Source organism: Electrona antarctica (genome assembly GCF_951216825.1).
Source record: "Electrona antarctica genome assembly, chromosome: 5".
NCBI classification, from domain to species: domain Eukaryota; kingdom Metazoa; phylum Chordata; class Actinopteri; order Myctophiformes; family Myctophidae; genus Electrona; species Electrona antarctica.
In genome coordinates this window covers 16,517,747-16,534,736 of record NC_136810.1, presented here as the reverse complement: position 1 = coordinate 16,534,736, position 16,990 = coordinate 16,517,747, and the positions used below count along the sequence as shown (strand labels likewise).

General features: G+C 45.5%; 1 protein-coding gene across 1 annotated transcript; it reads left to right on the top strand.

Annotated features, from left to right (window-relative positions):
- The first annotated feature begins 121 nt into the window (after positions 1 to 121).
- On the top strand, positions 122 to 16,382 carry LOC306923038 (bromodomain-containing protein 1-like). Its single transcript, XM_079501016.1, has 12 exons — positions 122 to 486; positions 1,897 to 3,348; positions 4,231 to 4,393; positions 4,537 to 4,692; positions 5,013 to 5,141; positions 6,098 to 6,410; positions 6,998 to 7,336; positions 8,538 to 9,086; positions 9,428 to 9,551; positions 10,716 to 10,846; positions 14,490 to 14,656; positions 16,233 to 16,382. The coding sequence occupies exons 2-12, from the start codon at positions 1,919 to 1,921 to the stop codon at positions 16,245 to 16,247; spliced, it is 3,516 nt and encodes a 1,171-aa protein (XP_079357142.1). The 5' UTR covers positions 122 to 486; positions 1,897 to 1,918; the 3' UTR covers positions 16,248 to 16,382.
- Positions 16,383 to 16,990: the final 608 nt, after the last annotated feature.

The window sequence follows — 16,990 nt, the reverse complement described above, 5'->3', positions numbered from 1 at the left end:
AAGTTTGAAATTGCCATGATCCTAGGCAGAGACACCTTAGGAGATAGCAAAGTATGTTTTGTCCTAATCTCGTTTCCCGTAAAACAATGTGAAAACGAATGATTAATTAGCGGGACACTTCCTGATTTGACGTAATGACGTCACGACGCAAACGAAGCCGCACAACCGCATTGTTGTTGGTGGGTGAAAAGAGAAGCTAGGTCGGGGCTGTGGACTGGACTGCCTACCGCTGATCTCAACACCGTTTACTATTTACTCCCTGTTACCAAACACAAAACCATCCATGCCGACGGGATCATCGACGTCGGACTATTATTTAGACTTTATCGGCGTTAACAACCACAATAATTTCGTGCCCCGTTTTGGATGATCGCAACTTGAATGTGGATTTGCTGCTCTGCAGGGCCAACGTCCGTCGGTCGCCGCCATTGCTGCTTCGCAAGCTTTTTTTTCTTCTTACAAAGTCGATTTATTGGACAAATAAGGGTAAGCGCACTTTGTTTTTACTGCTCACGCTATTATCAGACCCCCCGTCGCTGGGCGGGGGCGTCGGAGCGGCGGAACGCGGCGCGGCTGTCGGAGAAAAACACTCGTTTTGTCAACGGAGTCTCATAGATTCTTGTTTTGTTGATCGCCATATTAGTTCCCTTCCTCCTCTCTGGGGTTAGCTAGCCGGGTAAGCTATTTTAGCTTAGCTCACACGGGTTTGTGTGTTGGACGGAGTGTCCTCTCGCGTGGACAGAGAGTGGGCCCTGTTGACTTTCAATAGCAATAGCTTGGCCACGCGAGACTTTGTCCCCCTAGCTAGCGTGCCTTTTAAGCCCGGTGGTGGAGTTCTAAAGCGTTAGCTTCCTGAGAGAGAGAGAGAGAGAGCAGAGAGGCCGCAGACTAGAGTCAGACCTTTAATTCTGCTTTACTGACCCCACTACAGAAAGACGGCCATTTAATATTTACCACAATTATTTAGCATAAATAATTCCCTCAAGACTGAACCCCCCTCGTTTAGTTCGATGGCTTAATTGGCTTCTGCTAAATACATTTTAATTATTGTTTCTGCTAAAGACGAAATTAACATGAGTTCCCCTCCTCGGGGCGGGCTAGGCTGTTTGTCTGTAACGGTTTGTTTTGACCCCCCTGTCATGTTACTACTGTACTGTATCAGCTGTCTGCAAGTTGTTGCCACCGACTACTGTACTGTATCAGGCAGCTGTCAAAGTGGTTGCCACTTGCCACCACAACGGATACATTTATTGCCATTTAAACTATATTGATTTGACGTTGCACCTGCTTTGTCTCTTCAACGGCGCATTATTTGGCATATTAATTAGTATATGAATTATATGGGTTTTAACTTTCTGTCTGCCTTTCACAGCCCATCCCTTACGGGATTATTCAGACACAATACACTAAATACATTATATTTCCTGTGCCAACACGCTGACACCAAAATAGTAAACAAAATAAATAAATATCACACAATGTATACATAACTCTGATCGAGAGTACACAGAGAAAGAGAGCAGAAGATAAGTGTGTGTGTGTGTGTTAAACTATCTTACTGTTTGAGCCGAAGACAGTTTATATAAAACTTACTAGTATTGTCTGCTTTTTGCTTCTGTTTAGTGAGGCAACTTTATGTAATGAATCATCAGATAACAGCAGCACATCGGTTTAGATTTGTGTTGCTTGGCAGTTGGCACAGGCCAATAGTCAAGGCTGGTCTTGCTAAAAGCTTGTCCGTATACATACTCAAGTCACGGTTACTGTTTAACTTGGCTAAGACAAAAATAGTTTGTCATGGTTGTTGCTCAAAGACATGATCAGTAAAAAATGTTTTATATATTATATTATATTATTGCTATGTTGCTTAATCAGATTCCTTCCCCACACTTTCAGGGTGCTACTATAGGCCTTCAGGATGAAGAAAAAAGGTCGACATAGCAACCATGTTGCCATGCCGAAGGCGAGGCGGGACTCTTCGCCCATCAAGCCTTCGCCCAACCGGGAGACGCTGACCTACGCCCAGGCCCAGCGCATCGTGGAGCTGGAGGTGGACGGCCGCGTGCACCGGCTCAGCATCTTCGACAAGCTGGACGTCATCAAGGACGACGACCCCACCGCCCAGGAGATCCTGGAGTGCAACAGCAACAAGGAGAACAACGAGAAGCCACAACAGGTTCTGGTGCGCTCCGTGCGCCTCAAAAACAGCCAGCAGAAGAAGAATGCGGCGCTGACAGCCGCGCTCGTCACCACCGGCACCACGTCACCACCGGCACCACCACCACGCGGCACCGCCCACCACCAAGGAAGCGGCGGCGGGGGAAGCAAGCTGTTGGAACCCAAGTTCCGCACGGTGGAGCACAACCTGCCGGGGGTGCCTCGGAGGCCGGCGGCATACTACAAGTACACGGAGAAGACGGAGGATGAGCTGGACGAGGAGGTGGAGTACGACATGGACGAGGAGGACTTCGCCTGGCTGGAGCTGATCAACGAGAAGAGGAAGAGCGAGGGCACAAGCCAGGTGTCCTACAACCTCTTTGAGTTCCTCATGGACCGCTTCGAGAAGGAGTCCCACCTCGCTACACAGGGCCAGGCCCAACTGCAGTCGCTGGTGGACGAGGACGCCGTCTGCTGCGTCTGCATGGACGGCGACGGTGCCGACAGCAACGTCATCCTCTTCTGCGATTTGTGCAACATCGCCGTGCACCAGGAGTGCTACGGCGTGCCCTACATCCCCGAGGGCCAGTGGCTGTGCCGACACTGCCTCCAGTGCCCGTCTCGACCCGCCAACTGTGTCTTCTGTCCGAACCGGGGCGGCGCCCTGAAAAAGACGGACGACGACCGCTGGGGACACGTGGCGTGCGCCCTTTGGGTGCCCGAGGTGGGCTTCTCCGACACTGTCTTCATCGAGCCCATTGATGGCGTGAGCAACATCCCACCCGCCCGCTGGAAGCTTACCTGTTGCCTCTGCAAGGAGAAAGGGACGGGGGCCTGCATCCAGTGCCACAAACAGAACTGTTACACGGCCTTCCACGTCAGCTGTGCCCAAAAGGCCGGGCTCTATATGAAGATGGAGCCGGTGAAAGAGGCAACGGAGTCGGGCTCTGCGTCGTTCACAGTAAAAAAGACTGCGTATTGCTGCGCCCACACGCCCGAAGGCTGCGACAAGAGACCCCTCACCGTCTACGAGGACACCCACTCGAAACCGACCGCTCGCCACAAGCGAGGGGGGAAAAGGGGTAGCAATGGGTTAAAAGGATGGCAGAAGAAGCGGTGTAAACGGGAAGAGCCGGAACCAGAACCTGAAGCTCCAGCCAGCAGCTCTGGACCCAGCATAACAGCCTCAAGGTAGGGCTGATGACGAGGCTCGTGACGGGCACATCGAGCAAGCGTAACCATTATGAATTTATAGATTGAAATCAGTCGAGGCAACTGAGAACTTTAGTCATTTGAATTCCTAGAAAGCCAGCAGCATGTCCTCTATGTCTATGGAAGCATGTTGCGCAGAGAAAATAGCTCTCAATGCATCTTCTGCGACATTGAGAGCTTGTAGATGGGCTGTTTAGAGTTATTATTTTAAGATTAGAGCATTTGAAGTGGTCAAACCCACCCAGCAGTAGCAATATGGTCAGAAGCATCTCTTAAATCTGAATAGTTATATTCCATATAGAAGCAAAGCTTTAAGCCTCAATCTGTGATGTCTTCACCAGTGGTTAGCAGTATGTAGAACTAACAGCACGAACAATATTACTAAAACATCATTGCACATATTGTGGTAATTGTTTAGGAAACAGCGGTAGTGTGGGGGCCTCCTTCACACTGTTTCACAAGTCGCACGTCAGGCCTTGGCCATACAACATCTTTCGGTCGTGAGATATTCCACGTGAATTAAGTCTCCACTTATCGCGCTACTTCCAACCAGGGAAACTACCCCCTGTCATGTGTAAAGGAGCAACTTGGACACTCATGCATGAAGGAAGCATGAGTTCAAGTCTGTTGCTCTCCCCAGGTTGGCGGAGGTTGTGTAGAGCCCAGGATCACATTAGATAATTGACACAAATGGGTTACAAAATTGTGGGATAGAAAATTATAAAAAAAAAAAAAGAGTCTCCACTTTTCTTATAATCAGTATCTCACTCTGCCTCTCTGTCTTTAAGCTTTTATCTCTCTATTGCCATATCACTTTTGCTCTTCACTGACTGGTTTCTGTATCTCTCTCTCCCTGCCCAGTTTGGACACGATCCTCAATCAGGTGTCTGTCTACAGGAAGAGGCCGTTCGTGGAGCGCGTCCTAAGCTACTGGGTGCTTAAGAGGCAGTCGAGAAACAACGTGCCGCTAATCAGACGACTCCAGGCCAGCAACCCCCAGCCTCAGAAAACAAAGCAGCAGCCGGTTAGTCCTGTCATGAAACCCAACACTTCCACCACATTGCACAGTAACGCACACACAACTATGCACACCTCATCACCACAGGGTTTTGTTTTTTAGACACAAACGCACTGCAAACATAAAATGTGCTTGTTTTTTGTTTTTAGGCTCCTCCTCAGCCTCCACAGGAGGAATGCAGGGCGGAGAGTAATCAAGCACTGAAGGAGCAACTGAAAGAGTGGCATCGTCTCCGCCACGACCTGGAGCGTGCCCGCCTGCTGCTGGAGCTCATCAGGAAGAGGGAGAAGCTAAAAAGAGAAGAGGTGAAGTTCCACAGTCATCGTCGTCATCATTATCATCATCCCAGTCTTGTTATTGTAGTCTCACTATGCCAGACCGCCGCCTCCCACAATCCTTCCGCAATACGTTCCGGAGCAACGTAAATCATCTGAAAATGATCGGAGGATAAAGTGGATGTGACGCCTCCTCCCCGCTGCTGTTGTATTTACAGTTGCGAAAATGTGTCCCAATATAAAAATCAAAGCATATATAGCTTGCTTATCAGAAATTTGAAATATAATAGAAAGATATTTTTGTGTAGTTCCAGACTAATCTGTTCTGTTTGTTTCTTTTTGGCCTGCAGATGAAGCTCCAGCAATCAGTATTAGAGGTCCAGCTCACTCCATTCAACATTCTGCTCAGGGCGCTTCTGAACCAACTGCAAGAGAAGGACACCTACAGAATCTTTACTCAGCCTGTCAGCATCGTAGAGGTTAGTGGTTGCTGTTTTACAAACAGGCCACACCACTAGTAGAGACCTGCGGATGAGCTTTTTTGTCACCCGAATCTGCGTGTGGATATTCATAATCCGCCCGTTATCCGACCGCATTAATTCATTATTCCAATTTATCAATCCGCAACCATCCACGGATTGCGGGTGGTTGTGAATTGCGAGATTTTTCCAAGATTTTGTGTGTTTTAAAAGCTATAATAAGATAGATAGATGCCATTAATTTATTTCCCGCATTATTTCACCCGTGGTTTATCCAATATTAATTTATAATATATTTGAATGACCCAAATCCACCCTAAACTGCGGTTAACCGTGGCAACCGCGGCTAAATCTGCCATCCGCAGGTCTCTAACATGTAGCCTAATCAGATATTACCAGGTAGCACTACACAATTATTTGGTTTATCATCATACTTGGCACGCCTAATCTCGAAAGCGTTCCCTGCCCAGTGCCCACCCATCTGACCACCTAGTGTGTGTGTGTGTGTGTCTGTGTGTCTGTGTGTCTGTGTGTCTGTGTGTCTGTCTGTCTGTCTGTCTCTGAAGGGGAAGAAATAATAAGCACAAATGTCGGTATATGCTATCGTCATTTAAAAATAAACATCTGAATCGGCGCATTCCTATCCTACACGTTCTTTTTGAGTGGTTTAAACCACTCCTACAACTGGCTTTTGTGTGCAGAAAAAAATGAGCATGGTTGCTATGTTAAAAATAATTTCTGACGTAATTAAATCACACCCGGGTGAACTGGATGACCGTAGCAACCATGCTCATTTTTTCTGCACAAAAAAAGCCAGTTGTGAAATCACATCCGGGTGTGATTTCATTACGTCAGACATTACGTCAGACCACAGCTGATCATGCTATATAAAACCTTACACCACTCAGTTCACACGGGTGTGATTTTTTAAATTGATGTCACCTTGTGGCTCTCAGGTTCCTGACTATCTGGACCACGTGAAGAAGCCCATGGACTTCTCCACCATGAGGAAGCGCATCGACGAGCACGCCTACAGCAACATGGAGGAGTTTGAGGCTGACTTCGACCTCATCATCTTCAACTGCATGAAGTACAACGCCAAGGACACGTTCTTCCACAGGAACGGGCTGCGGATGCAGGACCATGGTGGGGCCATCATCAGAAAGGCCCGGCGAGAGGCGGAGCGCATCGGCTTTGACTTCCCCAGTGGCTTACACCTCCCCGAGCTCCCCAAGCCAGAAGCCCCCCCACCCTTCTCCTGGGAGGATGGTAAGATAATGAGATTATAGATCTGTAAATGGATGGATGGGGGAAAAAAACAATTTTGCAAAAATGTCCATCCCAGTTATTAGAATAAAGCATCCTCCACGATGAAAAAAGAAAAGGGTCCACAGTATGTGTTTTATTAGGCTTCGATCATGCCTACTTCATCTCATTATGAGCCATAATGCCAATAAAGACGGCGTGCGCTCAGGGGATTTTGGCTGTTTCTTACATGGACGGTTGTTGGCAATGGAGCTAAAATAAGGTAATTCATATTTTTTTAAACTCTGGATTAAGGCTAATTTATCAAATCTCGGGATCTGGTCCCTGGCTACCTGTACATTATTAAATTAATCTTGTTATCTCGGGCATGGCTACAGAGGAGTTAAGATTGCAGATTGCGGCTATGACAGGTGAGGGGAAGAGTGCCAAACCATATGCCAGCTTAGCAACTGTTGCTAAACTAGCATTGGACAATCACTTTGGGTGGTATTTAGCGATCAGGGTCAATTATCACACTAGCTTATCACATGACATGTGTACGTCCTTGCACTAGCCAAGCCATAATAATAACGCTGTCCTGTCAATTGCAGTGGACAAGCTGCTGAACCCGGCCAACCGGCAGCACATGACGCTGGAGGAGCAACTGAGAGAGCTGCTGGAGAAGCTGGACCTCTGCGCAGCCATGAGGCACAGCCCGTCGCGCAACAAGCGCCTCAAGCTGCTCAGAAAGACCATCACGGAAGTGCGAAGCGAGATAAGCCTGAGGATGAGAAGGCAACGCCTCGCGGCTGCGGCGGCGGCGGCAGCAGCGCCGACCACCCAGCCCCCAGAACCAGAACCCTGCCTTTTACGCAGAGAACCAGAGGGAAAACCACTGTCCGAAACAACCACCACTGCTCTGCTCAACCACCACTGCTCACCAGAGGAAGGTAAAGACCTGGCCACTAACATCTGGATGTTTGAAGCTAAGGCTCCGTGATGAAGTTAGTCTGAAACATAATTTGGCAAACCTCTTTGTGCTGTATGCCAGTGGTTCTCAAACCTTTTCATATCAAGGATATCTGCCTTAGAAAAATGGTGTGTGCACGCTCATCCGACACACCGAAGGTCCGACGTGCGGAAATCACCTGTCGCTCCCGACATAGGTTAGGGTTTGGGGTAGGTTGTCGGTCTAATGACTGTCGGACCTTTGGTGTGTCGGAACAAGCCTGTACCCCAAAATACTGCTTTAAAAATATAAGATTTGCACTGATTTTCACAATTTATTCAAAAGGCCAGATCTTCAAGCTCATATCGCAGCACAAAGTGATGCGCTGTGAGCTTGTATATCTATTTTTTGTCAGGTGCTCATGAAATGTAGATGACAAGATCACCACCTAGTCGACAAGATCGTGATTGGCTGCTTCTATCCAATGGGATGGCAAAGCCATCGGCCTCTGGGCAATGGGAAGGGGAGAGGCAAATATCCCTGGCAGCCACGCAGGCTGCAGACAGACGGTGCAGAGCAACGCAGCAGAGAAGCATGATCAGTCACACACACGGGTTGAAGGGGAACTACTCGGCGCATAGTACAATTATTTGACACGTTTGCAATGTTCGAACGTCACTCGATATATAACTTCACGCCAAACGCGGCTGAAACAGCGCAGCGCAGCCAATGCAAAGCCAGTCATTGAACCACACACAGAACGTCGGAAACGAGCGCAAACATGTCCGCGAGGCGCGTGGTTGTGACACTAACATACACGTTACTAAAATAATAATCTGACTAATATGGGGGGGGGGGGGGGGGGGGGGGGGGGGGGGGCGGAGAACACAACGGAGACATCGCTTCTTTCACCTGACAAATATCACTATGTGATCATTTCTTGTTTAATATCCAAAGTATAAGATGGTTAAAGTGGTTACAATAATTGTGATGCCATATTAACTAATTTAGCTGAGGAAAGAAACCTTTTTAATGTAAATTATTGAGATGATGATGAGATGAGATATGCTTTATTGTCCCACGAGGGGAAATTTGTCTTGGGCAAAAGTGCAGTAGTACATGACATATTGGCTGCTGTAATGACGCCAGGAAACAAAGCGGCCCAATTCATCTTCCTTGTGTCTTTTCTTTTATCTTCCCAGAAGAAAAAGTATTGCCTCCTCCGCCTAAACTAGAGCCATTGAACTTACCACCGCATGTGGAAGAACCGGTCAGCAACTCGGAAGAACCGCCACCCGCACTCAAGCCCGCTCAGTCCCGAGTGGAAAGAAATCAGAAGACCGACGTCAGCGGCGACAGCGAGCCCAAGACTGCTACTACCTCAGCTCCCCGGGAAACCACTCCCAACGGGCATATTTCTCCACACTCAATGCTGCTTTCCTCCGACAACAACGACCTCAGTGTCGTGGCCACCTCTGTGCTCGCTGAAGCCCCAGTCACTCCCCCCTCCTCCCGCAACAGACGCACCAACATCCTCTTCCGCAAATCCAAGAGTGTCAGCCCGCAGAAACCCCCCAAGAAGCTTGAAACCTCATCATTGCCGTGCTCCCCGACGTCCCTTGGTGCCAAGACCTTCCTCTCGGTAGTGATTCCCAGACTGGAGACCCTCCTCCTGCCCAGGAAGAGAACACGGAGCAACAGCGGAGATCATGAGGAGGATGAGGAGTCCCCCATCAAACGCCTTGACACAGGTATGTCGTCCATTAAACCCAAGCCTGATTCATACTATGTGGTTGGGATCCTTTTATGATTTTCATGATTCCAGTTAATGGTTCCCGCTAACGATTCCAGTATATTAAAACATTACTTGAGGGCGTTCCAAATGGATCCTTACAGGTCTGAGAGTGTAAAAAAATATAACCAAATGCACCCTTACGGCCTGGTTCCATTTGTGAATTTTAGTTATGGTGGTCCTTAAAATTGAAAAAGTCTCAGAACCACTGGTATTGTAATTAAATACCAGACGTGAAGTCAACTCTGACAGTGTGATTAAAAACGGTTCCTCAAATGTTTTCTTTTCCATTTTGTCCAGGACTAGCGAACGGTTTCGTGGTTAAGGACAGCAGGTCGGCTCCCGGCAGGCCACTAGAACCGCGGCGACGCTGCGCTTCCGAGTCCAGCATCTCCTCTTGCGGGAGCGTGCAGAGTAGCACAAGGTATGTGTCACAATTATTTGAGATGATCGAAAATGACTTTTGCATCATAATTGTCACAATCATTTTTTATTTTTTTTATTTATTTTGGAAGTATGAAGTTATTGAATATGTATATTGAAGTTATTTGGAGATAGGCAAAATAACTTCAACTGTAGAAAAAGTTGCTCTTGAAGCCTAAAAACTAAACAGAAGTTTTATTCATAATTTTCCAATATTTGTATTCATATGTTCCAATGTTGAATGCCAAAAATACAATTATATCGCAATTTGTGTGACAATTTATCGCCAAGTAAAAGTTAATGATGATAGCCTAAGACTAAATATATTGACAATTTCGTCAACAAATAAAAACAAGACTAAGTCCTTTTACACATGCTGAAAATAGCCGATCTACAAGCTCAAGGCCCACCACAATACATTTTAGTTGACTACATTTTATTTTATTTTATTTTGCTTTAACCCATAGATTGGACCTGATGATTCTACAAATGTCTTCTAAATCCTGACAGTTTTCTGAAAAACCTATGTTTCTCAAACTATTTCCGGTCAAGGAGCCGCCGAATTATATGTAATAAGGGCCTTTCTCTGCCCCACCCCTCTCACATTGTTTATATGGTGTTTAGGATCCAAGATGGCCGCAGCACCAGGAGGGGGCGGAGGTGAGCGGGCGGGGTCGACATATGCCCTTACTGGGCTGCATTCAAGACACTTGCCTTGTGTCTGACACCTGACGTGTGTCTGAACACAGCTTTGATGGATGTGTTCTGCCCCCCTCCCCCCCATCAAACAAAATGTTTGGTCAAACCATATGGGCTTTCATTGGAAATGCATTGGAGCAGCCATTATACAAAGACACAAGACAGGTACGCAGCCCAGTAAGGCCACCCCCTCCTGGTGCTGCGGCCATCTTGGAAACTAAAACACAATATAAACAATGGGAGAGAGGTGGGGCCGAGAAATCAAAATATGTAGTTCCAGGGACTTCCTAGAAACAAAGATTTGAGTTAAACACGTTCGCTCTGAAAGAATATATATTCAAAGATTTGCGCCCTTTTTTCACTATTTTTCAATAGCTAAAGCATAACATAATGCTTGTTGGCTTTCTCTGTGAGAGAGCTGGCTTATCGGCTGATTGTCCCGTCTGTGCCCGTCCATATCCTCCAGCACTGTTGTCATGCCTAAAAGTGGCAAGGGGAGGCCGGCTGTGACGCGCCGTAGCACTGTGGACGATAAGAGCACTCTGGTCACCTGTACTGAGAACGGGGAGCCCACCAAAGCAGCCAAGATCGCATCAGGTGAGCCATTATTAATTAATTGGTTGACTTTTTATAAATTCAGACCCAAACCTTTTAAATCCAAGAGGCAAAGTTATTTGCCATTTGTTAATTTCCTGTTAACACCATTAACAAATGCTTTACTCTGCATGAATGCTTGATAATATCCAAATGGCCAACTTTCTATTCTCACACATGTATTTGTTTTGGTGAGGCTGGTTTAAGTTTGCATACAATTCAACCTTACTATTTAGAATGGACAAAGGATGATATCTACAAATGCTTAATATACCTACACGCATGGCCTTAGTTTTTTAGTCTTTCATCTCCCTCTCTTGTCGGCATGTAAAACCTGCCACGTTAACCAGGTGGTAGTTTGGTCTGCTCCTTTTCCCCCTCTACACCAAATCTGAACCCTAGGGTTCATCTGGTTAATTACTGATACAATTTTTCTGTGGCTATTCCCTTAAAGTGGAGGTTCAAAGTTTCAGTCTGATACAGAAGAATGTATGTTTCTGAACCAATAATTGTTTATAAACCTTACAAGCGAGAGACGGACTACAAGCTCAGCATGTTTGCTACTACGCGGCTTATTTCTAACCTATAATATTTTCCGATACATATTTTAGTGTGCTGATTACGTTTAAAGAGAGAGAGAGAGAATACATTGTCACAAAACTATTTCACTCAAACTTTACGTTTATACGTTTTTGTTGTTGAAACGGTCATGCAATGAAATAGAAATTAAGCACTAAGGGTGGATAAAAAATAGCTGACTTTAACTGTTTTCATATAGTTTACCCTCATTCATACAGGCTGTTGCCTTTTATATTCAGTTTAGAAAAAAAATATTCTGGGGCAATCAATCACTTTATATTTAACTGCGTTCCATTATCACGCATGTACAATAGACTAGGCATGCCGCGCTTTACGGAATTTCGGTAATACCGCGACAGGAAAAGCCACGGTGTTGATACCGTCGGATTTCCGACCTTACGGTATTTTAATACAGCGTCGGCGGGCGGCGCATGCTGCGCAACTCCACTGGCAGACTAAGGTAAAACATTTATTTTCACCACACATCTGCGGTCAAGGGGCCAGCGAGGCTATTCAACGTTCGAGCGCTCAACGTTAACGTTGAGCGCTCGGTTGCCCTACGTCACTCAGGACCTCAAAGTTGAGGTCCTGGGAGGGACTTCCGGCAGTCTTCCGGGTGCTTCAAAACGCCACTGAGCAACTTCCACTGACATGAATAGCTGGGGGGGCGGAGCTTCGCGCCAGTTCAGTCTCTATTATATATATACTCTGTCTGCGGTAGATTGAAAAGTTGCTTCCTACCTTTGTGTTGCTGAAAGACACCCAGATCCAGTTGTATATTCCATATTTATTTCCATTGGCTGTCATGTTGGTTCAGTCCAAGCAAGAACAACCCCCCCCCGTCCCAAACAGTTTGTATTGAGTTGTGCTTTCATGGGCAATGTACCCATTCTGCAAACTGTAAATACTTCAATCAATCGATCAGTCCGACGGGTCATAAACGGTCATTAGGGGGAGCCATAGTACAGTGTAATACAGTGGAGAATAGCTATTGATTCATTGATTGAATACCTTATTGGCAGAAATGTAATCGGTACAGGGTACAGTAAAATCTTTTTTTTAATATTTTGTTTATAATACCGTACCGTACTGTAAAATCTCATACCGTGGCATGCCTACAATAGATCTACATGCTCAAAACCCATCGCTAAGCTTGGATATCGTTGCTCTCGGGCAGAAACCCCCTCATCTCCATATTGTTTCTACTTGTTTTGTCGTAAATGAATGCCATGGATATAATACAATATCATACACAAAAGCATCAGAAGTAGCAGATCCAGATTCGAGCTTGTAGATTTGCTGCTTTTGAATCACAAAAAGTTACAGTTTTAGACATATGGGATGTTTCTTTTGGTGCATGACAATGTGCACAACCAAGTTCTGGGCCCTTTTTTGACACCCGTTTTGCCCCAGTTGCTTTGCCTTAACATGCTGTTAAGACGAGCACTTTTCACAATCCATCAGTTGGTCATCTTTCACTCTGTTACTAACAGCAGAGCTAATGTACTCCATGGCAAGTTTTGGCAACTCGCTTTGGTTCTTTGAATGGATATTTCACTTTATTAAATACGTCACAGAATAAAAGCCAGTTATGCCAGCATCCTGAACATGATGTATTTTATTTCATTATGTATTTGTTTTATTCAGACTAGTCTTTTTTTTATTCATTTGCTTGATTCAATATTTAAATATTTGAAGTTCATGTTAACAGACACCATGCCCTCCCTTACTTTACAAATCCATTCTACCTTTAAACTCCATACCACTTAAAGCACACATCCTGACTGATATTGTCCTAAATGCATAAGCAGGCGTGCTATTTCAATCGTGTCTTTTCCGTCTTAATTTTTTATTTAAAAAAAAAAGTATTTTGAAATGCAAATACGCCCCTTGAGATGCAGCATCTTGTTTTCGAGGGGGTCCTGATAAAATGTATATCAAAATTCGGAATACTTAAAAAAATCGAAATACTGAATCAAGCAACTTATATATGTCTGGGTCGGGGTGCACACAAAAGCTTGAGTAGATGTTGAAATGATCCCCAAAAGTGAAATATCCCTTTTAATTCACAAGACCTAATCCAAATGGCATATTTTCCTAATATGTGACCATACCTTTTTTAATGTCTTTTTTAGGCCTATCTATGTGTGTTGTTGTTATATTTCCCCTATCCTGTATGCATGGCTTTGTGGTTGTTTAGTCTTGTTATACTCTTTGGTCCTATCTTTTGCACCGCCTTACCACACATGCCTACACGTTTTAGGCATTTTTTGCAGATTTTGAAAAACATTTTAAAATAGTTCAACAAATCTACTAGCTCACAATGTTTCGATGTAGATCAGCTATGTTCTTATCAATGCTTATCAAAATTGTAAGAAATGCCTAAAACGTTTAGGCATAAGGGGTAAGGTGGTGCACATGATGGGGCCAACATGTGTCTGTTTGCAGTTGAACCCCCACCCCCATAACTTGCTTGTCATTATTCCTGCTTCCCTTAGAAGTTGGCAACGGAAATATATGGAAGCCCACTAGCGCCTCAGCAACATTTGCTCTGGAACCTCTTAAACTAGTTTGGGCAAAAAGTAGTGGATTTCCCTCCTACCCCGCCTTGGTGAGTGAGAAGTGTGCGCATGTGTCCTCAGTCCTGAGACGCTGCTGGCCATCTCTCTTTTGTCTGTCTCATTCACACCCATTCACACTCTCATCGTTAAGTGGTGTAGCTCGTGTTTTGTGCCAAACAACACTCATGCCAGGTTGTTAGTTAGCAAAAAGAATCGGCTTGTGCGTGCGTGTGTGTGTGTGTGTGTCTGTGTGTGTTTGTGTCTCTGTGTGTGAGCTGTCCAGAGATGGCTTTAGTGGCTTTCCGCGGGGGCTCATTGCTGCATGCGTGTGCATGCGTTATGTATGTATGTATGATCGCCTGTTAAAATGTCTTCTGTCTCCACTGGTGAGAGCTTTTGTGGCTACTTCAGCCACCAGGAAAAACTCCCCAGCTGTTGCGTCTCCTTGCTGGTTGTGTGCCTGCCGTGCTGTTGCTCAGTCCCATGTTCTTGTTGCTTAAACACAGATCACGGATCCCAAAACATCACAGATGACGGTGGCACGTCGTCGTCAACACAACGGAGTCCTGCCCCCTCTGCCTCCTCCGGACGTTCTCAGGGCAGGAGAGCGGATGCAGTACAGGTCCGACGAGAAGCTCTTCCTCGTCCACTTCTTCGACAACAAGCGCAGCTGGTAAATATCTTAGGCTAGACTACAAATTCAAGAAAGGCAAGAAGTAAAAAATAAAAATATTTTTAAGTGGTGCAACCACTCCAAGGAACAGCAATGTCCGTGTTAACCCACCTATGTGACTCGTGTTAACCTATGTGACTCGTGTGTGACTCATGAGTACCAGTAGGGGCGCTGTTGTGGCAGAAACAGAGACCGAGAGATGCACTGTTGCCTGCTAATGAGAGAGAGGGGGGGGGGGGGGATTTGCACCACTCAGTTCACACGGGTGTGATTTTTATTTATACGTTTATTTAACAGAGACAATACAAAAAACAATGTATCAAATTGTAAAAACATTAAACGTTGCATTGTATATGCGTTTGTAGCCAAGGCCAATTTGCAACCCCAGTCCCTGGTTAGGCCTTTCTATACAAATATGATCTACCTACTACTACCTACAAGTACAAAAGCAATAACATTCCCAGATTACACTTCAATGTTTTAAAATGTGCCTAACATATTAATGTTCGCACCTCTGGTGGAACTTCTTCATTAAACATTTTGAGATCAGTTTTTATTTCAGTTGTTATCTGTATTTGGCCGTGGACCCCCATCTGAAAATATGATGTTCCAGGGACCACTCAGAAGCAAAGATTTGAATTAAAGACATTCGCTGTGAAAGAATTTATATTCAAAGATCTATTGACATATTTTTTACGATTATCCAAGGAGTGCCGCACTATGAGCTTGTAGATCTGCTATTTTTCAATAGCTAAAATATAGTTCCCGTCCTGAATGGGTTAACTCAATCCCAGCCAGGAATATTGAACTCCTTGCCCGCCAGAGCGCCACGGTTTTCAGGCCGCACGGCCCCTATTTGAAGGTATATTTGATGGTAATGAGAGAGCCGTTCACTGTGTGTTCGTGGAAAAAACTCTGTTTGAAAGTCCATCCATGTAATCCATAGTTATAGCCTTTTTAAAGGGCTAAAGACGTGTATACACAAATCAAAACCACGGAGTGCCTTGGACGTGTATAGGTGTCTTTAGGTCTTTTATTATTTATATATATTTTTTAAATGTTTTTTTGCGCACAGCTGTTCAATTCCTTGTTTACAGCCCGATTAGTATGGCCCATGACTAAATCTACGGCGCTCTCCATGGTTTTGACCAAAAGGGAAATGTTCTATCTTCATTTCTGACTTCAAGAAGCATCTCGTTTAGAATATAAATGCTTCTAGAGAGACTTTAGGTGATAGCGTGAGGTAAGAACCGAAGATTATGCCTCCCGGTTTTGTGGGGTAACGGAAGGCGGGGCTTTTCAGAGTAAAATCTGCCTCATCTGCAGGCACCCTTAGTGCCATTTTTGATGAATTCCCCGGCCAAAAAAGTGTTAAGATTGGGTGGTCTCTCATGGTGAAATTCAAATTTCACTTTGACACCGCTAAAAGGAGGCAGAGTCTTACTGGCACATGGCCTCCGCGTGTGGTTCTTCAGAGTGAGTTGCATACGGTTGATCCAAGAGCTCCCTCTATTGGAAACAATGACTCAGCGTAACTTGAGTGAGTTAATAATCATCTCTGTTTTTCCCCCATCAGGCAATGGCTTCCTAGATCCAAGATGGTTCCTTTTGGCCTCCACAAGACTATAGACAGAATCAAGTTGACGGAGGGCCGCTCCGCTTCTGTTCGCAAAGCCGTGCGGATGGCTTTCAACCGAGCCATGAGCCACCGGACCCAGAACCAGGCCCAGGGACTATAGCCTGGCAGCGGAACCCAAGATGCTGGACTGAATCTTCATCATCATCATCTCCATCTTAAACCTCTGAGGAAAAGGCCTTCCTATTAAAAGTCTGACTCGTACTTGTCGTGTGCCGGTGAATAGCCGACCTTTACAAAGCTCACAACTAGGGTTGTGCCAATGACGAGAATCTCGTCATTTATTGATTTCTATTAATTCAGAAAGAGATCGCTCTATGCTACCGTCTGTCAGCGTCTCCGTTGCTAGGAGATAAACTGGAAGTGGTCCGTCCGTCAATGAAATGATTCCCCCTCATCCACTGCCATTATGACCGCAATCTTCAAACGCCTTTTTCTCTGAATCCTTTCTCAGATTGAGATGTTGGATCAAAACCAGGATGATAGCGGCTAATTAGTAAATTGTCGCTACCTCGTGGTTACAACATTAACTGATGACTGAAAAAGACGGTAGCCACATTAGCTTTAGCCGATTTGGCTTCCGGTCATTTTGGGGTGAATTTTGGGGTCCCGGCTGAATCCGGTGGCAGGGGAGGGACACAGACTGAAACAATGCTGGCATTAAATTTAATGATTGGTCTATTTCTGAAACAATGCTG

What these genes read in the sequence shown, in the direction of transcription:
- LOC306923038 (XM_079501016.1), top strand. Translation starts at nt 1,919, where the DNA reads ATGAAGAAAAAAGGTCGACATAGCAACCATGTTGCCATGCCGAAGGCG. An exon ending in AGCGTGCAGAGTAGCACAAG is followed by an intron (nt 9,552 to 10,715) that starts GTATGTGTCACA and finishes CATATCCTCCAG; the next exon opens with CACTGTTGTCATGCCTAAAA. An exon ending in AGCAGCCAAGATCGCATCAG is followed by an intron (nt 10,847 to 14,489) that starts GTGAGCCATTAT and finishes GCTTAAACACAG; the next exon opens with ATCACGGATCCCAAAACATC.